Here is a 23,958-nt window from a genome sequence, read left to right as displayed (position 1 = left end):
TTGGTTTGACGTCACGTAAGTTACACATCAACTATAATGGTTATGTAGTTGCTTTAACGCCACAGAACAAAACAACGTATTGTGTCTATAGAGCTAGTTTCAAGATACAATAGCTATGTATCCATTATTTTATTACAAATGTGATTCACTTTCTACACTTCAAAGAAAATAAAAATCAAATTTTCTAGCTTGTGCCGCACCAATTCCTGGGAATATCTCGCTTCTCTTTAGATTTTCGATCATTGAAACATCTGGGAAATCAAAAGAAGTTCCTTCAACAGCTCGAGCTATTCTAGATGACGTAGGTTGTAATATGATTTGTTTACCTATCGTCTGTTTTTTTCTTACCTTCGTTTTGCTTTCTTTTCCCTTATGTATGTTTTTAATACACTTTGTTCACTATAATTATTTTCTATCAGAAATCACGTTTCTTTTAGTTTTACTTCTTTACAGAACTTTTGTTTTCATTTCTTTTGTTTTTAAATGTATCAATATTCATAGTTAATTTAAACAAGGCTTCTCAAGAAGCGAAAGTTATGTGTTTTTTCAATGTATCAATATTCATGGTTACTTTAAACAAGGCTTCTCAAGAAGCGACAGTCGTGTTTTTTCAATGTATCAATATTCATGGTTACTTTAAACAAGGCTTCTCAAGAAGCGACAGTCATATGTTTTTTCAATGTATCAATATTCATGGTTACTTTCAACAAGGCTAATCAAGAAGCGACAGTCATGTGTTTTTTCAATGTATCAATATTTATGGTTACTTTAAACAAGGCTTCTCAAGAAGCGACAGTCATGTGTTTTTTCAATGTATCAATATTCATGGTTACTTTAAACAAGGCTTCTCAAGAAGCGACAGTCAGGTGTTTTTTCAATGTATCAATATTCATGGTTACTTTAAACAAGGCTTCTCAAGAAGCGACAGTCATGTGTTTTTTCAATGTATCAATATTCATGGTTACTTTAAACAAGGCTTCTCAAGAAGCGGCAGTCATGTGTTTTTTCAATGTATCAATATTCATGGTTACTTTAAACAAGGCTTCTCAAGAAGCGACAGTCATGTGTTTTTTCAATGTATCAATATTCATGGTTACTTTAAACAAGGCTTCTCAAGAAGCGACAGTCATGTGTTTTTTCAATGTATCAATATTCATGGTTACTTTAAACAAGGCTTCTCAAGAAGCGACAGTCATGTGTTTTATCAATGTATCAATATTCATGGTTACTTTAAACAAGGCTTCTCAAGAAGCGACAGTCATGTGTTTTTTCAATGTATCAATATTCATGGTTACTTTTAACAAGGCTTCTCAAGAAGCGACAGTCATGTGTTTTTTCAATGTATCAATATTCATGGTTACTTTAAACAAGGCTTCTCAAGAAGCGACAGTCATGTGTTTTTTCAATGTATCAATATTCATGGTTACTTTAAACAAGGCTTCTCAAGAAGCGAAAGTTATGTGTTTTTTCAATATATCAATATTCATGGTTACTTTAAACAAGGCTCAAGAAGCGACAGTCATATGTTTTTTCAATGTATCAATATTCATGGTTACTTTAAACAAGGCTTCTCAAGAAGCGACAATCATGTGTTTTTTCAATGTATCAATATTTATGGTTACTTTAAACAAGGCTTCTCAAGAAGCGACAGTCATGTGTTTTTTCAATGTATCAATATTCATGGTTACTTTAAACAAGGCTTCTCAAGAAGCGACAGTCATGTGTTTTTTCAATGTATCAATATTCATGGTTACTTTAAACAAGGCTTCTCAAGAAGCGGCAGTCATGTGTTTTTTCAATGTGTCAATATTCATGGTTACTTTAAACAAGGCTTCTCAAGAAGCGACAGTCATGTGTTTTTTCAATGTATCAATATTCATGGTTACTTTAAACAAGGCTTCTCAAGAAGCGGCAGTCATGTGTTTTTTCAATGTGTCAATATTCATGGTTACTTTAAACAAGGTTTCTCAAGAAGCGGCAGTCATGTGTTTTTTCAATGTGTCAATATTCATGGTTACTTTAAACAAGGCTTCTCAAGAAGCGACAGTCATGTGTTTTTTCAATATGTCAATATTCATGGTTACTTTAAACAAGGCTTCTCAAGAAGCGACAGTCATGTGTTTTTTCAATGTATCAATATTCATGGTTACTTTAAACAAGGCTTCTCAAGAAGCGACAGTCATGTGTTTTTTCAATGTATCAATATTCATGGTTACTTTAAACAAGGCTTCTCAAGAAGCGACAGTCATGTGTTTTATCAATGTATCAATATTCATGGTTACTTTTAACAAGGCTTCTCAAGAAGCGACAGTCATGTGTTTTTTCAATGTATCAATATTCATGGTTACTTTAAACAAGGCTTCTCAAGAAGCGACAGTCATGTGTTTTTTCAATGTATCAATATTCATGGTTACTTTAAACAAGGCTTCTCAAGAAGCGAAAGTTATGTGTTTTTTCAATATATCAATATTCATGGTTACTTTAAACAAGGCTCAAGAAGCGACAGTCATATGTTTTTTCAATGTATCAATATTCATGGTTACTTTAAACAAGGCTTCTCAAGAAGCGACAATCATGTGTTTTTTCAATGTATCAATATTTATGGTTACTTTAAACAAGGCTTCTCAAGAAGCGACAGTCATGTGTTTTTTCAATGTATCAATATTCATGGTTACTTCAAACAAGGCTTCTCAAGAAGCGACAGTCGTGTTTTTTCAATGTATCAATATTCATGGTTACTTCAAACAAGGCTTCTTAAGAAGCGACAGTCATGTGTTTTTTCAATGTATCAATATTCATGGTTACTTTAAACAAGGCTTCTCAAGAAGCGACAGTCATGTGTTTTTTCAATGTATCAATATTCATGGTTACTTTAAACAAGGCTTCTCAAGAAGCGGCAGTCATGTGTTTTTTCAATGTGTCAATATTCATGGTTACTTTAAACAAGGCTTCTCAAGAAGCGACAGTCATGTGTTTTTTCAATGTGTCAATATTCATGGTTACTTCAAACAAGGCTTCTCAAGAAGCGACAGTCATGTGTTTTTTCAATGTATCAATATTCATGGTTACTTCAAACAAGGCTTCTCAAGAAGCGACAGTCATGTGTTTTTTCAATGTATCAATATTCATGGTTATTTTAAACAAGGCTTCTCAAGAAGCGACAGTCATGTGTTTTTTCAATGTATCAATATTCATGGTTACTTTAAACAAGGCTTCTCAAGAAGCGACAGTCGTGTGTTTTTTCAATGTATCCGTATTCATGGTTACTTTAAAACAGATACCTCTAGAAGCGACAGTCATGTGTTTTTTCAATGTATCTGTATTCATGGTCACTTTAAAACAGGCTTCTCTAGAAGCGACAGTCGGGTGTGTGTTACATTAAATCCAGAAATGTCTATAATTGTTACAAGATCATAGCTAGTAACAGTAATTTAGATTTTCCCAGTGCAATGTTTAATGTACACCTGCTTACGTTTAAAAACCCTGAGCAAGTACTATTTTAACCAGCGCATTGAGAATGAAAGCTCACTTGATTATCTTAATTGTATCAAATGGACTATTTATTCATAAGATGTGAAGTTCTCTTACTGTCATTGTTGAATGGAGAGAAATAATATATGAATTTAGAGAATTCGTCATGGACTTTTTGGATTCCACTGCACCTTGTTCAACTTCCAGATTGTTTTTTATAGAATATTTTATAGACAAAATAGAGAGAAGGGAAGGTGTGTTAAGACGGACATCTTAATTTTAAATCCAGTTTTTTCCAATTAATCAGTGAGTGTCAGAAAAGCACAAACGTTTTTACATGCGCTTTTTTCCTTATAAATGTCGGCCCTGCATGGCCAGGTAGTTAAAGCACTCGACTCATAATCTGAGAATTGCGGGTTCGAATTCCCGTCACACCAAACATGCTTGCCCTTTCAGCTGTGGGGGCGCTATAATGTAGCGGTTAATCCTACTATTCGTTGGTAAAAAATAGCCCAAGAGTTGGCGGTGGGTGGTGATGACTAGCTGCCTTCCCTCTAGTCATACACTGCTAAATTGGGGTTTCTAGCGCAGATAGTCCTTGTGCAGCTTTGCGCGGAATTCAAACCAAACTTTATAAATGAAACAAATAGTAACAATGATTGTTCATGTACAATGTTTAAATAATGAAAAATACGCTTGTTGTTGTGGTTACAGTTTTACTCCAGGGGACCGTCATAGTAGTTCTAGAAGCATGATACTAGTCGTATAATTCAAACTAAATAAAGACACACTAAGTCCATACTCTCTAACCGCTCAGCGGAATGTCTGGAGGCTTTCACGGCTTAAATCAGGTTTTATGCCCGTGATGGGCACAGCACATATAGCCCGTTGTGCAGCTATGTGTTGAACAACAAACAAACACATTTTCCTTCTTTACATATTTTGTTTTCAATGAATACAAATTATTACTGGCTAGTTTTTTCAGTATAAGCTTTAACTATTCTTTACTTGTAATCTATTGTTGCATATTGATTTATTTACCTTAAAAGTTTACGCTGATGTAACTTAGTTTTACATTTCTAGCATCATATAAAACGGTAAAGCTAATGTGTTCTGTTATATACCTCATATTCCATCTCGCCATCTGTTGACAGTTATTCGAAATTACTTTTCTAGGTGGAGCGTGAAATTGCAATCATGAAACTTATTGACCACCCACATGTTTTGAAATTATACGACGTGTATGAAAACAATAAATATCTGTAAGTGTGACTTAAATATGATATTCAACAATATTATTGTCTTACAAGTTACCTTTTGAAGTTATACGGTGTGTATGAAAACAATAAATATCTGTAAGTGTGATTTAAATATGATATTCAACAATATTATTGTCTTACAAGTTACCTTTTGAAGTTATATGGTGTGTATGAAAACAATAAATATCTGTAAGTGTGACTTAAATATGATATTCAACAATATTATTGTCTTACAAGTTACCTTTTGAAGTTATACGGTGTGTATGAAAACAATAAATATCTGTAAGTGTGATTTAAATATGATATTCAACAATATTATTGTCTTACAAGTTATCTTTTGAAGTTATACGGTGTGTATGAAAACAATAAATATCTGTAAGTGTGACTTAAATATGATATTGAACAATATTATTGTCTTACAAGTTACCTTTTGAAGTTATACGGTGTGTGTGAAAACAATAAATATCTGTAAGTGTGACTTAAGTATGATATTCAACAATATTATTGTCTTACAAGTTATCTTTTGAAGTTATACGGTGTGTATGAAAACAATAAATATCTGTAAGTGTGACTTAAATATGATATTGAACAATATTATTGTCTTACAAGTTACCTTTGAAGTTATACGGTGTGTGTGAAAACAATAAATATCTGTAAGTGTGACTTAAATATGATATTCAACAATATTATTGTCTTACAAGTTACCTTTTGAAGTTATACGGTGTGTGTGAAAACAATAAATATCTGTAAGTGTGACTTAAATATGATATTCAACAATATTATTGTCTTACAAGTTACCTTTTGAAGTTATACGGTGTGTATGAAAACAATAAATATCTGTAAGTGTGATTTAAATATGGTATTCAACAATATTATTGTCTTACAAGTTACCTTTTGAAGTTATACGGTGTGTGTGAAAACAATAAATATCTGTAAGTGTGACTTAAATACGATATTCAACAATATTATTGTCTTACAAGTTACCTGTAAACAATTCTTAATTCTAATAAATTAATGTTCTGTTAGGTATCCTTAATAGATTCATATTTTTAATATACTCTGTTATTTTACAGGTTAGCTGTAATAGATTCACAGTTAGAATAAATTTACTGTTGGTATACTTTAGCATGTGGTTCTTTGGAAGTGTTGATATGCATTATTGTATTGTACCTGGGAAGTGACGTTACATTATCATATCGTACCTGGGAAGTGACATATACATTATCATATCGTACCTGAGAAGTTACGTATGCATTATCATATCGTACCTGAGAAGTGACGTATGCATTATGATATTGTACCTGGGAAGTGACGTATATGTTAGAATATTGTACTTGGGAAGTGACGTATACATTATCATATCGTACCTGGGAAGTGACGTTTACATTATCATATCGTACCTGGGAAGTGACGTTTACATTATCATATTGTACCTAGGAAGTGACGTTTACATTACCTGTAAAGATTTATAGAACTACAAGTTAATTAACAATAACTTTAAAAACGATATTGCTAAAAGTATTCATTTAATTATAAAGAGTATCAGTTATTGAAACCAAGTGATTATTCTTCGTTCCAGATGTTTCCACAAGGCGAGCACTTCTGTTAGGCTTAGCGGTACTATGTGTATTATTATATGCCTCTTAACGTGTGCACATGTCATAGTGTAGTCTGTTAATGTAACACAGTATTGGTAAATGTTATTTCAGTTAGAACAGTACGTTGGTTTTCGAAGTGTGAAAAAGAAACATTTTAATAATAATCTTACAAACTGTCAGTCTCTACTCCTGATGAGCAGACGTGACATCGCGAGAATGATCGTAAAAACATCCGTTTCTAGGATGGGAACTGATCATCTGAGCTCCGAGTTTTCATGTTTTTCAGAATGATATGTTAAGTGTCTTCGTGGTGTTGTTTCAGCTACCTTGTACTTGAGCACGTATCTGGGGGTGAGCTGTTCGACTACCTACTCAAAAGAGGGCGTCTTCCGGCCAAAGAAGCACGGAAATTCTTATGGCAAATTATATCCGCCTTAGACTTTTGTCATAAGCACTGCATATGGTAAGTTGTAAATTTATTCTTGGTGTCGATAACAACGTTTTCGGTTTAATTTGTTCACTAGGAGCGCATGTAAATACAGGAAGTCTTGGTTGTATCTTAGCCTGAGCTAGCATATGCGGCATTACGTTATTGGTCACGTGTCAGACAAACGTCATCTTGCTAAAGTTTATGTGAGTGAGAACATAATCCGTTGTTTCCGCAGCCATCGGGATCTCAAACCGGAGAATTTACTTCTGGATGATAAGAACAATATCCGGATTGCGGATTTCGGGATGGCCTCTCTACAGATGGAAGGGTCCATGCTCGAGACCTCGTGTGGCTCACCACATTATGCTAGTCCTGAAGTTATTCGGGTGAGTGTGACAAAATAAGCTTTAACCTTTTCTGTTAGTCCGGGTCTTATTGTAAATCTGGTCCAGGTCTTATTGTAAATCTGGTCCGGGTCTTATTGTAAATCTGGTCCAGGTCTCATTGTAAATCTGGTCCGGGTCTCATTGTAAATCTGGTCCGGGTCTCATTGTAAATCTGGTCCGGGTCTTATTGTAAATCTGGTCCGGGTCTCATTGTAAATCTGGTCCGGGTCTCATTGTAAATCTGGTCCGGGTCTCATTGTAAATCTGGTCCAGGTCTTATTGTAAATCTGGTCCGGGTCTTATTGAAAATCTGGTCCAGGTCTTATTGTAAATCTGGTCCGGGTCTTATTGTAAATCTGGTACTATTATTATGCCCCCCCTTCTACTGTATTTTATTTTTATGTGCTTGTGTTAACAGTTTTAAAATAACATTTCTGAATTTTGCATCAAAGGATACATAACTTGATTGTTATATATTGGTTACCCAAAATAACTGAATTATTATAATATTGATATATTTTATATTTGTTGCGAAGTGCAAAGCTACACAATAAGCTATCTGTGATGTGCTACCCGCGGTTATCGAAACCTGGATTTTATCGTTATAAGCCCTTCAACTTTCCGCTCAGCCACTGGTGTGTAATGATATATTTCTCAGTATTATAAATTTAATGTCTTTGGATATATTCTATAGTTATTAGAGGTATTCTATCGTTATTGGCTTTTCTTGCATTCCTCAATATTCTAAGATATTTGATTTAAATAACAGACAGAAAAGTTTTTTGAGCCACAGTGACTTCATGCTGGTTAATGTCTAGAAAAGATTCGAACTCGGAACTCGTTTTTAATGAAACGTCCGTTATGTGTGATTACAGGGAGAAAGATATGACGGAAGACGGGCGGACGTCTGGAGTTGTGGTGTTATAACGTTTGCTCTCATTGTGGTAAGATATTTTCTTTGTTTTCTTACTTACAGCTTCTAATACTTTATCATTGGTTGCCTCAGAAGTACAGAAGTAAATGTTTGTCTAAATGTATGATACTTGGATTAATGCTTATAATTTATTTTAACAGAACGGTTTTAAATGTATATTTTCTAGGACCGGCCCTAGAGCGAAGCCACTGAGGCAAGTCTCAGTGGCACCACGCCTCAGAGGTCGGGCCGATTATATACTTCTAGTATCCAAACTCAAGAACTGTTGGGTATAATATAATATAATAAATCTGTTGGGTATAATATAATATAATAAATCTGTTGGGTATAATATAATATAATAAATCTGTTGGGTATAATATAATATAATAAATCTGTTGGGTATAATACAATAAATCTGTTGGGTATAATATAACAAATCTGTTGGGTATAATATAATATAATAAATCTGTTGGGTATAATATAATATAATAAATCTGTTGGGTATAATACAATAAATCTGTTGGGTATAATATAATAAATCTGTTGGGTATAATATAATAAATCTGTTGGGTATAATATAATAAATCTGTTGGGTATAATATAATAAATCTGTTGGGTATAATACAATAAATCTGTTGGGTATAATACAATAAATCTGTTGGGTATAATATAATATAATAAATCTGTTGGGTATAATACAATAAATCTGTTGGGTATAATATAATAAATCTGTTGGGTATAATACAATAAATCTGTTGGGTATAATACAATAAATCTGTTGGGTATAATACAATTAATCTGTTGGGTATAATATAATATAATAAATCTGTTGGGTATAATATAATATAATAAATCCGTTGGGTATAATATAAAAAATAAATCTGTTGGGTATAATATAATATAATAAATCCGTTGGGTATAATATAAAAAATAAATCTGTTGGGTATAATATAATAAATCTGTTGGGTATAATATAATATAATAAATCTGTTGGGTATAATATAATATAATAAATCTGTTGGGTATAATACAATAAATCTGTTGGGTATAATACAATAAATCTGTTGGGTATAATACAATAAATCTGTTGGGTATAATATAATAAATCTGTTGGGTATAATATAATATAATAAATCTGTTGGGTATAATATAATAAATCTGTTGGGTATAATATAATATAATAAATCTGTTGGGTATAATATAATATAATAAATCTGTTGGGTATAATATAATAAATCTGTTGGGTATAATATAATATAATAAATCTGTTGGGTATAATACAATAAATCTGTTGGGTATAATACAATAAATCTGTTGGGTATAATACAATAAATCTGTTGGGTATAATATAATATGATAAATCTGTTGGGTATAATATAATATAATAAATCTGTTGGGTATAATATAATATAATAAATCTGTTGGGTATAATATAATATAATAAATCTGTTGGGTATAATATAATATAATAAATCTGTTGGGTATAATATAATAAATCTGTTGGGTATAATATAATAAATCTGTTGGGTATAATATAATATAATAAATCTGTTGGGTATAATATAATAAATCTGTTGGGTATAATACAATAAATCTGTTGGGTATAATATAATATAATAAATCTGTTGGGTATAATATAATAAATCTGTTGGGTATAATATAATATAATAAATCTGTTGGGTATAATATAATAAATCTGTTGGGTATAATATAATATAATAAATCTGTTGGGTATAATATAATAAATCTGTTGGGTATAATACAATAAATCTGTTGGGTATAATACAATAAATCTGTTGGGTATAATATAATATAATAAATCTGTTGGGTATAATATAATATAATAAATCTGTTGGGTATAATATAATAAATCTGTTGGGTATAATACAATAAATCTGTTGGGTATAATATAATATAATAAATCTGTTGGGTATAATACAATAAATCTGTTGGGTATAATATAATAAATCTGTTGGGTATAATATAATAAATCTGTTGGGTATAATATAATAAATCTGTTGGGTATAATATAATATAATAAATCTGTTGGGTATAATATAATACAATAAATCTGTTGGGTATAATATAATACAATAAATCTGTTGGGTATAATAATATTTGCCAATTCATTGCAGCACACATGGATAAGGATATTTATGTGAAATTGTAAACTGATATCAGTAAAGTAGACAAATGTGTAATTTTAAAGCTGAAAAGGGGAATGAAACCAATAAACCTCCAATGTGTCACTTTCTTTAAACACTTAAGGCATTTTTAACCATAAAGTGCTCTTTCTAACCTATGAAAATCATGGGAGTGCCTCATATTTCCTACAACTGTTACTCAGTGGTGGTTGTATGGCAGGCGTGCAGGTGGAATTTTCTTTATGTTCTACATGTTATCTTAGAACTGTGGTTCTGATGTGACTTCATTTCGTTACATAATTAATAAAAATATTTATCTTTCATAAAATCACAAATGAATCTTTTGAAACATAATTATTACAGTGAAAATTTTTCACACTGATAATTATCCTGTCACAAATACATTGAAAGTTTCTCACACTGATCATTGTTCTCTTGTAAAGACATTAAATATTTTTCACGCTAATTAACATCTTGTAAATCTGGCATAATAATTTATCTATTGTTTAATTCTATCTTTAAAATTGATTTCATTTTGATTTGAAAATAGGTTACTTAAATAGCTCCATAAAAACTGTTTGTAGATATGGGCTCAGTGAGAGAACGGGAATTGTTGACTGCTTTAGGTTTGAGAGATTTTTGAAAACGTAAAAAATTAGGCCTAACATAAGTGGCAGGATTTGGTTACTTATCATCTTCTGTTTTGCTTATTTGAATTTTAATATTCATTCACTTGTCTTTTAAATATGTTTTAAAATCGAATTACACTTTTGTTTACGATAACAATCAAAATGTTTACATAATATAAATTTTTAAAAATAAGTAATTTCGGTTTAGCTGTCGAACAAAACTAGATATATTGGCAGGTTATAGTTATTAGACTAACGCAAGAAACGTTATTGTTAATGTTAGGGTTCACTGCCTTTCGACGATAAAAATCTTCGACTGCTGTTGGAAAAGTTAAGCAGGGGCGTTCCATATCCCCAGTTCGTTCCCCAGGAATGTCAGGAGCTACTGAGAGGCATGATTGAAGTAGACCCGCAGAAACGCATGACGGTAAGTAAGCTTACATTTCAAAACCTTAATCCAATCAGGCTGATATGAACGCCAACTAAGGCGAGTTTTAACTGTTCCTACCTGACTGTCTCTTCAATCATGCTGGTCGAAAACAACTGAATCGTTATTTAACTTTCTATAAAATTGCAGAATACAGAAAACTTAATAGAATTTATATATATGAAAATCAAAAATAAAGATTAACTTAGATATACATATAAAAGGTTTCATGTGCTCGATTTTTTCTTTGTAATTCAGAAGTTTTGACTCAATTCTTTAAGTCGTAGTTTCCATATTCAGTTCTTTCTATTATTATTACTTCGTGGAGTTTATGCCCTATTGCTTCTTTTGTTTATGCTTCATAGTTTTATATTCTGTTGTTGTTCTATTTGTGCACTGTAGGATTTATAATTAAAATATTCTATGATAATTACAAATGTCAGTGAACATGATTCAAAACAGTTCGCGAACAACAGAAAATAGATATTAAATTTAATCCTAAGCAAAAATCGTACCGAAAATATTTATCACAAAAATACAAACCCAATGCTGAATGTTTGTATAACAGATGATTTACTGACGTGTACCGACATCAGTATCACAGTTCTCTTACTTTAGTCTTTCTGTTTTTGTTACAGTTGTCAGACGTACTAAAACACTCGTGGATAAATGGGTAAGTTGTCGATATCCATGTTAATTATTTCTTACTCAGAACAACAATAACAAAAAAGTCACACAAACACATTGTTACAAGTAATATAATAAAAAATATTAGATGTATGTGTGTGAGTATATTATTAAAACACATACACACGTAAAATAATTCCACCTTACAAATATGTTATCGGATAAGTTGCCTGTTAATGTGAATCTAGTGTATGCGTAATGAAAACAGTTATTGTCTGTTTGACTTTATTAATGTTTGTTATAAATCTGATGCGACAAACAAAGGTAGTAATCAGTGATGTCGAGAAACCCACTTGTTGAGAAATTTATATGCAAAAACGGCTCGTTTGGGTTGAGAAAATATTTTACATAGAAGAGCGAACCTGACGATGACCGAAGAAGGTCGAAACGTTGTTATAAACAAAGGTAGTGTTTCTACCTGATGTTACTGCAGTAGTGTTTGTTGTATATCTCATGTTACTATAATAGTGTTTGTTGTATATCTGATGTTAGTGTAGTAGTGTTTGTTGTATATCTGATGTTAGTGCAGTAGTGTTTGTTGTATATCTGATGTAACTGTAGTAGTGTTAGTTGTATATCTCATGTTACTATAATAGTGTTTGTTGTATATCTGATGTTAGTGCAGTAGTATTTGTTGTATATCTGATGTAACTGTAGTAGTGTTAGTTGTATATCTCATGTTACTATAATAGTGTTTGTTGTATATCTGATGTTAGTGTAGTAGTGTTTGTTGTATATCTGATGTTAGTGTAGTAGTGTTTGTTGTATATCTGATATTACTATAGTAGTGTTTGTTGTATATCTCATGTTACTATAGTAGTGTTTGTTGTATATCTGATGTTACTGTAGCAGTTAGTGTTTGTTGTATATCTGATGTTACTGTAGCAGTTAGTGTTTGTTGTATATCTGATGTTACTGTAGTAGTGTTTGTTGTATATCTGATGTTACTGTAGTAGTGTTTGTTGTATATCTGATGTTACTGTAGTAGTGTTTGTTGTATATCTGTTGTTAGTGTAGTAGTGTTTGTTGTATATCTGTTGTTAGTGTAGTAGTGTTTGTTGTATATCTGTTGTTACTGTAGTAGTGTTTCTTGTATATCTGATGTTACTGTAGTAGTGTTTGTTGTATATCTGATGTAACTGTAGTAGTGTTTGTTGTATATCTCATGTTACTATAGTAGTGTTTGTTGTATATCTGTTGTTACTGTAGTACTGTTTGTTGTATATCTGATGTTACTGTGGTAGTGTTTGTTGTATATCTGATGTTAGTGTAGTAGTGTTTGTTGTATATCTGATGTTAGTGTAGTAGTGTTTGTTGTATATCTGTTGTTACTGTAGTAGTGTTTGTTGTATATCTGATGTTACTCTTGTAGTGTTTGTTGTATATCTGATGTTACTGCAGTAGTTAGTGTTTGTTGTATATCTGATGTAACTGTAGTAGTTAGTGTTTGGTGTATATCTGATGTAACAGTAGTAGTGTTTGTTGTATATCTGATGTTACTATAGTAGTGTTTGTTGTATATCTGATGTTACTGTAGCAGTTAGTGTTTGTTGTATATCTGATGTTACTGTAGCAGTTAGTGTTTGTTGTATATATGATGTTACTGTAGCAGTTAGTGTTTGTTGTATATCTGATGTTACTATAGTAGTGTTTGTTGTATATCTGATGTAACAGTAGTAGTGTTTGTTGTATATCTGATGTAACAGTAGTAGTGTTTGTTGTATATCTGATGTTACTATAGTAGTGTTTGTTGTATATCTGATGTTACTGTAGCAGTTAGTGTTTGTTGTATATCTGATGTTACTGTAGCAGTTAGTGTTTGTTGTATATCTGATGTAACTGTAGTAGTTCGTGTTTGTTGTATATCTGATGTTACTATAGTAGTGTTTGTTGTATATCTTATGTAACTGTAGTAGTTCGTGTTTGTTGTATATCTGATGTTACTATAGTAGTGTTTGTTGTATATCTTATGTAACTGTAGTGGTGTTTGTTGTATATCTGATGTTAGTGTAGTGGTGTTTTTGTATATCTGATGTTACTGTAGTAGTTAGTGTTTGTTGTATATCTGATGTTACTGTAGTAGTGTTTGTGTTATCTCTGATGTTACTGCAGTTGTATTTGTTGTATATCTGATATTACTATAGTAGTGTTTGTTGTATATCTGATGTTAGTGTAGTAGTGTTTGTTGTATATCTGTTGTTAGTGTAGTAGTGTTTGTTGTATATCTGTTGTTACTGTAGTAGTGTTTGTTGTATATCTGATGTTACTGTAGTAGTGTTTGTTGTATATCTGATGTAACTGTAGTAGTGTTTGTTGTATATCTCATGTTACTATAGTAGTGTTTGTTGTATATCTGTTGTTACTGTAGTACTGTTTGTTGTATATCTGATGTTACTGTGGTAGTGTTTGTTGTATATCTGATGTTAGTGTAGTAGTGTTTGTTGTATATCTGATGTTAGTGTAGTAGTGTTTGTTGTATATCTGTTGTTACTGTAGTAGTGTTTGTTGTATATCTGATGTTACTCTTGTAGTGTTTGTTGTATATCTGATGTTACTGCAGTAGTTAGTGTTTGGTGTATATCTGATGTAACTGTAGTAGTTAGTGTTTGGTGTATATCTGATGTAACAGTAGTAGTGTTTGTTGTATATCTGATGTTACTATAGTAGTGTTTGTTGTATATCTGATGTTACTGTAGCAGTTAGTGTTTGTTGTATATCTGATGTTACTGTAGCAGTTAGTGTTTGTTGTATATATGATGTTACTGTAGCAGTTAGTGTTTGTTGTATATCTGATGTTACTATAGTAGTGTTTGTTGTATATCTGATGTAACAGTAGTAGTGTTTGTTGTATATCTGATGTTACTATAGTAGTGTTTGTTGTATATCTGATGTAACTGTAGTAGTTAGTGTTTGGTGTATATCTGATGTAACAGTAGTAGTGTTTGTTGTATATCTGATGTTACTATAGTAGTGTTTGTTGTATATCTGATGTTACTGTAGCAGTTAGTGTTTGTTGTATATCTGATGTTACTGTAGCAGTTAGTGTTTGTTGTATATATGATGTTACTGTAGCAGTTAGTGTTTGTTGTATATCTGATGTTACTATAGTAGTGTTTGTTGTATATCTGATGTAACAGTAGTAGTGTTTGTTGTATATCTGATGTTACTATAGTAGTGTTTGTTGTATATCTGATGTTACTGTAGCAGTTAGTGTTTGTTGTATATCTGATGTTACTGTAGCAGTTAGTGTTTGTTGTATATCTGATGTAACTGTAGTAGTTCGTGTTTGTTGTATATCTGATGTTACTATAGTAGTGTTTGTTGTATATCTTATGTAACTGTAGTAGTTCGTGTTTGTTGTATATCTGATGTTACTATAGTAGTGTTTGTTGTATATCTTATGTAACTGTAGTGGTGTTTGTTGTATATCTGATGTTAGTGTAGTGGTGTTTTTGTATATCTGATGTTACTGTAGTAGTTAGTGTTTGTTGTATATCTGATGTTACTGTAGTAGTGTTTGTGTTATCTCTGATGTTACTGCAGTTGTATTTGTTGTATATCTGATATTACTATAGTAGTGTTTGTTGTATATCTGATGTTACTATAGTAGTGTTTGTTGTATATCTGATGTTATTGTAGTAGTTCGTGTTTGTTGTATATCTGATGTTACTGTGGAACTGTTTGTTGTATATCTGACGTTACTGTGGAAGTGTTTGTTGTATATCTGATGTTACTGCAGTTGTGTTTGTTGTATATCTGATGTTACTGCAGTTGTGTTTGTTGTATATCTGATGTTACTGCAGTTGTGTTTGTTGTATATCTGATGTTACTATAGTAGTGTTTGTTGTATATCTGATGTTACTGCAGTAGTGTTTGTTGTATATCTGATGTTACTGCAGTAGTGTTTGTTGTATATCTGATGTTACTGCAGTAATGTTTGTTGTATATCTGATGTTACTATAGTAGTGTTTGTTTATTTTTACATGATACAACACCTTACTGTTCTGAACTTCGTTTTACTTTCATTCTAGGGGAAGTAAGAACTTTACCAAACCAAAACCACCAATCACAGAAGTGGTGTCAGTAAGTTGATTTTGTTATTCTAGACATTTATTATATAGTTAAGATTTTTATGATAGATGAATGATACCTGTGATATAGTGAAGATAGTTCAAATTCATGTGATATATACTCTGGTTTTCCTCACTAAGAAATATATATATATATTTTAATGTTCTATTACTTTTAAATTAAAGTTTATTATAGTTTTTAATATCTTATTTTCTGAACAAACTGTCTTTTAAAAAATTACCAAAAACGAATTTAGGGTCACAGGGGTCTTCTTCTTCGCCCCTCCACCCCTTTGCAGGATTCGTAGCTAATCATATGATTTTAAATCACTTCGTCATGATCAATTGAAAACTTAACCAGATATATTCCCTATAGATGTTCCAGCTCTAAACAACCTGTGAAACTTACCAGAGACAAAAAAAAAACCAATAATAATAACCTATACAAGTCACCAACCACTCACAGTAACCGATACAAGTCAACAACCAATAATAATAACCTATACAACTCACCAACCACTCACAGTAACCTATACAAGTCAACAACCAATAATAATAACCTATACAACTCACCAACCACTCACAGTAACCTATGCAAGTCAACAACCAATAATAATTACCTGTAAAAAAAGAACACCTAATTACAATAACCTACACAATAAAAAGATCAAACTATTATGAATGTTGGTAAAAGTGAACAACCAATCACGATAGACTGTTAGATGGAACGGCACATCACGATAACCAGTAAAAACTTACCACCCATGATAACCTATAAGACAGAAAAACAAACAGTATAAAATGAAAAACTCAACAACCAATCACGATAACCTATCCAACATCCAATCACAGGTACATTGTAAGACCATTTCTTGTTGTGTAATAATTGCCACTGTATTTCTGTTAACGTAATAACAAATATTGGGTTGATTAATTACAGTGGGGATAACTCAGATTGTATAACTCTATAAAAATAAACAAAACAGGTGTTAAACTCATACCGTCTAGCTTTGTCTTTTCTATTTAACCCTCGCACCATCTTGTTTTTATTTTTTTTTCTACAAAAACCACTAAAAACGCGTTTTTCAAGACATTCTTCTGAGTTGTGCTATGTGACAAAATATTTCAGTAAACGTGTCACTTGGTCTTGTGAACCTAACAGTAGTTCAATGTCACTTCACCTTGTGAACCTAACAGTAGTTCAGTGTCACTTCGTCTTGAAAACATAACAGTAGTTCAGTGTCACTTCGTCTTGTAAACAACAGTAGTTCAGTGTCACTTCGTCTTGTAAACAACAGTAGTTCAGTGTCACTTCGTCTTGTAAACATAACAGTAGTTCAGTAAACATGTCACTTCGTCTTGTAAACAACAGTAGTTCAGTAAACGTGTCACCTCGTCTTGTAAACAACAGTAGCTCAGTAAACGTGTCACTTCGTCTTGAAAACATAACAGTAGTTCAGTGTCACTTCGTCTTGTAAACAACAGTAGTTCAGTGTCACTTCGTCTTGTAAACATAACAGTAGTTCAGTGTCACTTCGTCTTGTAAACATAACAGTAGTTCAGTAAACATGTCACTTCGTCTTGTAAACAACAGTAGTTCAGTAAACGTGTCACCTCGTCTTGTAAACATAACAGTAGTTCAGTAAACGTGTCACTTCGTCTTGTAAACATAACAGTAGTTCAGTGTCACTTCGTCTTGAAAACATAACAGTAGTTCAGTGTCACTTCGTCTTGTAAACAACAGTAGTTCAGTGTAACTTCGTTTTGTAAACATAACAGTAGTTCAGTAAACAATGTCACTTCGTCTTGTAAACAACAGTAGTTCAGTAAACGTGTCACCTCGTCTTGTAAACATAACAGTAGTTCAGTAAACGTGTCACTTCGTCTTGTAAACAACAGTAGTTCAGTAAACGTGTCACTTCGTCTTGTAAACAACATTAGTTCAGTAAACGTGTCACCTCGTCTTGTGACCTTAACAGTGGTTCAGTACACTTGTCACTTTATCTTGTGAGGATACTGTTCTACTTCTTAGATCTGTTTTAGTTTGACAACTTATATCTGAACCTTCCGCCACCATTTTGTTCGTTAGGAGCAACGATCTAATCAAATGAGTTATAAACATCAGTCACGTGATTAAAAACTGTTTATTTTTTAAATTTCGCTCAAAGCTACATGAGGGTTATCTGCGCTAGCCGTCTCTAATTTAGCAGTGTAAGACTAGAGGGAAGGCAACTAGTCATCACCACCCATCGTAAACTCTTGGGCCGCTCTTTTACAAACGAACAGTGGGACTGATCGTCAATTTATAACGCCCACACAGCTGAAGGGGCGAGCATGTTTGGTGTGACGGGAATTCGAACCCGCAACCCTCAGATTACGAGTCGAACGCCTTAACCCACCTGGCCATGCCGGGCCTTAAAAACAGTGAATTAGAAATAAAGGTTTCCAGTTATATCTATCGTCGAGTTCGAAACCAGGTTTTGTTTGAGTTTTAATTCTCAACAGTCTGTCTTATTCGGAAATCTTGCTCGTTGTTGGAACATCATATCATGGTTAGGGGGGAGATCAGGACCTCGCCCCAAATAATTCTTGACATTTTGATCAGCGTAACGTTGTTTATTTCTAAACTTGTGATGTATGAACGTATGTTGGTATGGTTTATATGTGTGTGTCTGACGCACCTCACTCTCACCGGTCACTTTCAAACTCCTGCGCGCGATCGTGTGTTTCCGACAACAATTTCATTAGATTCCTGACTTGATGTACATGTTTGCAGATATTTGAATAACTTAGGTCAGCTTCATGTGGACTCTTATACGTCCCTATAAACTACTCGTGGTTGATCGCGTATAATCTCGTTCAAAACGATAAACAACGTAAAGCTTATCAGTTCTGTTTTTTATCTTCAAAATGTTCTAAGTTGTCAATATTGATTTTAGGATTATAAACACTGAAATATATTTTTTATTTGCGTATAACTTTTTTTAGCCATAAACGGATGTAAAATGACAGTTTGATTACTCATAAATCACTTTCCCAGGAGTACAAAAACTATTATAAAACCGTTTCAAAATGCTGTGAAAAATTAAAAACAGTATTTACTAATACATTATTTATATCTATTTCTTTATGGAAAATTAATAGTGGCTGGCAGTACAATGAACTAGTTATCAAGTTGTTTTATGATTAATAAGTATGAAACTATTAAAATGATTACACAGTAATCTGTGCTTTAATATACGATACGTTTCTTTCTCTCTTCACTCGAGTAGCTCAGCAGTAAGTTTGAGGTCTTGTACCTCTAAATATTATGTTTCGATACCTGTGATGGGCATAGCACGTATAGCCCATTACGTAGCCATGCACTTAACAACAAACAAACCTAAGTTATTTCCATTGGTAATAACACCTAAACACCAAAGTGACAAGTTATTTTCATTGCTAATAACACCTAAACACCAAAGTGACAAGTTATTTTCATTGCTAATAACACCTAAACACCAAAGTGACAAGTTATTTCCATTGCTAATAACACCTAAACACCAAAGTGACAAGTTATTTCCATTGCTAATAACACCTAAACACCAAAGTGACAAGTTATTTCCATTGCTAATAACACCTAAACACCAAAGTGACAAGTTATTTCCATTGCTAATAACACCTAAATACCAAAGTGGCAAGTTATTTCCATTGCTAATAACACCTAAATACCAAAGTGGCAAGTTATTTCCATTGCTAATAACACCTAAACACCAAAGTGACAAGTTATTTCCATTGCTAATAACACCTAAACACCAAAGTGGCAAGTTATTTCCATTGCTAATAACACCTAAACACCAAAGTGACAAGTTATTTCCATTGCTAATAACACCTAAATACCTAAGTGACAAGTTATTTCCATTGCTAATAACACCTAAACACCTAAGTGACAAGTTATTTCCATTGCTAATAACACCTAAACACCTAAGTGACAAGTTATTTCCATTGCTAATAACACCTAAACACCAAAGTGACAAGTTATTTCCATTGCTAATAACACCTAAACACCAAAGTGACAAGTTATTTCCATTGCTAATAACACCTAAACACCAAAGTGACAAGTTATTTCCATTGCTAATAACACCTAAACACCAAAGTGACAAGTTATTTCCATTGCTAATAACACCTAAACACCAAAGTGACAAGTTATTTCCATTGCTAATAACACCTAAACACCAAAGTGACAAGTTATTTCCATTGCTAATAACACCTAAACACCAAAGTGACAAGTTATTTCCATTGCTAATAACACCTAAACACCAAAGTGACAAGTTATTTCCATTGCTAATAACACCTAAACACCAAAGTGACAAGTTATTTCCATTGCTAATAACACCTAAACACCAAAGTGACAAGTTATTTCCATTGCTAATAACACCTAAACACCAAAGTGACAAGTTATTTCCATTGCTAATAACACCTAAACACCAAAGTGACAAGTTATTTCCATTGCTAATAACACCTAAACACCAAAGTGACATGTCTCAGTCTTTTCTTCAACTGTTAACTTTATTCAGAATTATGTCGAAAATTACTTTTCCATTGTATTTAGCGAACTCGATCCCAGAATTATAAAAACTCTAGCTACTAAGAATCTCAAATCGAACATATGATAACACCTGAACAGCTGTGATTGGAAGTGAGCATTACATCGAGTGATACGTATCAGATAACTAATTTTTATAACGAAGTGTACCCTGTGTTTCAGACTTACATCATTCCTTCAGAAGGGGATTTAGATCCAGATGTACTCAGAAATATGATGTCTCTGGGATGTTTCAAAAACAGACAGAAACTGGTGGAAGAACTGATGTCCTTAAGGTCAGTGCTAGTGTTAACAGTGTTGGTTTAAATCTACTCATGTAGATTCATGAGCAATTCGAGTCTCAAACAAAGGAACCTCATGGGAGTGACAAGTATCTAATTCTGGTTGTGAGTGTTATACTGTCATACAATATACTGTCAAAACAATGTTTTGTACCACAATATATCTACAAATTAGTAATACCTCTACCAACAATATCAATAATGACTTCTCACATAAGTAATACCTCTACCAACAATATCAGTAATGACTTCTCACATAAGTAATACCTCTATCAACAATATCAATAATGACCTTTAAAATTATTAATACCTCTACTTTTATTTGATTTGCAGTGTTCAAAAACGTGTGAAGGTGTTTATTGTGTTCTTTGAATCTAGTTTCCATTTTTCTGCTTGTTTCTCCAATATAGAAGTTGTGGCAGTTGTTACATTGTATTTTATAAGTAATGTTTGTGTTGTGTTTGTTAGTGTAGTTTTTACACAGTATAGACCTTAGTTTTTTACCTGGTTTTTGAATAAATTTGGTGTTTAGTGGAATGTTGTGTTCTGCTATAAGGTTTTTCCAAATGTTGGTTATTTTTTTGCTGATATTGGGAATGTATTATATGTAGCAGTGTTAGGTTTTGGAAGTTTGTTGTATATTGGGATTTATTGTTGTAGGTGTGTGCGTATAATTTTTTCAACGGTTTTTGAAGGAAATTTGTTGATGTTCATGAAGTGTTTTTTTATTTTGTTTATTTTATCAGGTGAACATAGTTTTATAGTTGTGTTTATTTGGTTTCATAATATTTTGGGTTTTTATTTTGTTTCACGTGCTTAGTCCCAGGAAATGTAGGGTCCAGTATGAGTTATTTTCCTATGGATTTCTATTTTGAACTGTGTATCAGTTCTTGTGATTTTGAAGTTGAGGAATGCTATTTGTTTAATTTTTTCCCTGTTTACAGGTGAACTTAATGTTGGGTTGTATAGAGTTAACGTGGTTGATAAACTGAGTGTCTGTTATGTAGATATGACTCCAGCAGTTGTACCATCAACATACCTGTACCAGTATAGTGGTGGGTGTAAGGCTGAACTGATCGCTTGAGGTTCAGTCTGTGTCATAGAAATATTGGCCAGAACTGGTGACACGGGATTACTCACACTTAAGTCATTTATTTGTTTGTAGTTTATGAAGTAGTGAATTCTATGAGGGTGTCAGATTGGTTGCTGGGAATGTGTATCGATGGGTTGGGGTCTTGGATGTAAAGTTCTAAAGCTGTCTTGTGGGTTTTAGTTGTTGGGACTTCTGTGAAGAGAAAGATTACATTAAACTGGCCATTAAAGCTTTATGATTTAATTGATTAAGAATATATTTAAAGTTAAAATAGTCTTTGAAAAAGGAGACAGCTGATGTTACATATTTAGAAAATGTCCACACTGTGTATTTACTGAGGTTGTAGTTAAACGATTCATAGGTCGACATTGAGGACAGTTAAGTTTGTGAGGTTTGGAGGTGTTGTATAATTGTAGTATGTGCAAGTTGGTCCTTCTTAGATAAGAATAAATGTTTTCTCAGATTATATTTGTAGTAGCGTTTTGTTTAATTGGTTTTCATGTGTTTTTGTTGGACTTGTCTGTACTTGTTTAAATTTGTTTGTATTTTATAATATGTTAATTATTTTTGAATGTATTCATTTATGTTTTTTATAACTGTAGCATTGCCTTTATCTGCTCTTAGAATTTTGATGTTGTTGTCTTGTTTTGGGGCATTTATAGAATTAATATCTTTTTGTGTGAGGTTGTTTTTCAGTTTTCTTTTCTGTAAAAGTATGTTGAAATTCTTTTAAAAAATTGTTTAAGATACTGTTTTGAGGTGTTTTGGGGAAATAGATGTTTTCAGATCTACCTCGAAAGATGCGTTGTTGTATATCAGTGGTGTTGTCGTTGAAGTTGTCTTCTTTTTGGTTTTCATTGTATCTTGGTGTCTTGAGATTTTGTAGAATGGATCACCAGTCAGATATGTTCATTATGAGGTTTGTTGGTGTTTCACCAGTCAGATATGTTCATTATGAGGTTTGTTGGTGTTTCACCAGTCAGATATGTTCATTATGAGGTTTGTTGGTGTTTCACCAGTCAGATATGTTCATTATGAGGTTTGTTGGTGTTTCACCAGTCAGATATGTTCATTATGAGGTTTGTTGGTGTTTCACCAGTCAAATATGTTCATTATGAGGTTTGTTGGTGTTTCACCAGTCAGATATGTTCATTATGAGGTTTGTTGGTGTTTCACCTGTCAGGTATGTTCATTATGAGGTTTGTTGGTGTTTCACCGGTCAAATATGTTCATTATGAGGTTTGTTGGTGTTTCACCAGTCAGATATGTTCATTATGAGGTTTGTTGGTGTTTCACCAGTCAGATATGTTCATTATGAGGTTTGTTGGTGTTTCACCAGTCAGATATGTTCATTATGAGGTTTGTTGGTGTTTCACCAGTCAAATATGTTCATTATGAGGTTTGTTGGTGTTTCACCAGTCAGATATGTTTATTATGAGGTTTGTTGGTGTTTCACCAGTCAGATATGTTCATTATGAGGTTTGTTGGTGTTTCACCAGTCAAATATGTTGATTATGAGGTTTGTTGGTGTTCATCATGTCCGCATCCTTTGTGTTCTTGGCACATTAGTTTATTTAGTATTTTTGTTCTTGGCACATTAGTTTATTTAGTATTTTTGTTCTTGGCACATTAGTTTATTTAGTTTTTGTGTTCTTGGCACATTGGTTTATTTAGTTTTTGTTCTTGGCACATTAGTTTATTTAGTTTTTGTGTTCTTGGCACATTAGTTTATTTAGTTTTTACTTGTGGTTGATCTTCTTCTCCTTGCCATTATTACTGTTGATTTGAATGATATTGTATTGTGTTGTATTGTATTGTATTGTATTGTATGGTTTGTCAAGTTAATATCACCTTTACCAACAATGTCCTGTCAAAACAATATCTATATCAATAATGGCCTGTCAAGTTAGTAATACCTCTATCAAGAATTTCATGTTGAAACAATATCTATATCAATAATGACTTGTCAAGTTAGTAATACC

General features: G+C 32.4%; 1 protein-coding gene across 5 annotated transcripts in view; it reads left to right on the top strand.

Annotated features, from left to right (window-relative positions):
- Positions 1-23,958, top strand: part of LOC143256416 (serine/threonine-protein kinase BRSK2-like) — a 92,465-nt gene that overhangs the window by 47,820 nt on the left and 20,687 nt on the right. For 3 of the 5 annotated variants that reach the window (XM_076513629.1, XM_076513630.1, XM_076513627.1), the window contains 8 exons: positions 4,648-4,733; positions 6,651-6,791; positions 6,994-7,144; positions 8,020-8,088; positions 11,117-11,260; positions 11,899-11,933; positions 15,979-16,030; positions 20,765-20,877. In XM_076513629.1, the coding sequence (XP_076369744.1) occupies positions 4,669-4,733; positions 6,651-6,791; positions 6,994-7,144; positions 8,020-8,088; positions 11,117-11,260; positions 11,899-11,933; positions 15,979-16,030; positions 20,765-20,877 (770 nt within the window). In that variant the 5' untranslated portion in view covers positions 4,648-4,668. The remainder of the gene's footprint in view (positions 1-4,647; positions 4,734-6,650; positions 6,792-6,993; positions 7,145-8,019; positions 8,089-11,116; positions 11,261-11,898; positions 11,934-15,978; positions 16,031-20,764; positions 20,878-23,958) is intronic. The other 2 variants (XM_076513631.1, XM_076513628.1) reach the window with 1 other exon arrangement.

The sequence above is a fragment of the Tachypleus tridentatus genome, chromosome 7 (genome assembly GCF_004210375.1).
Source record: "Tachypleus tridentatus isolate NWPU-2018 chromosome 7, ASM421037v1, whole genome shotgun sequence".
Classification (NCBI taxonomy): domain Eukaryota; kingdom Metazoa; phylum Arthropoda; class Merostomata; order Xiphosura; family Limulidae; genus Tachypleus; species Tachypleus tridentatus.
This window is presented reverse-complemented; position numbering and strand designations above follow the sequence as displayed.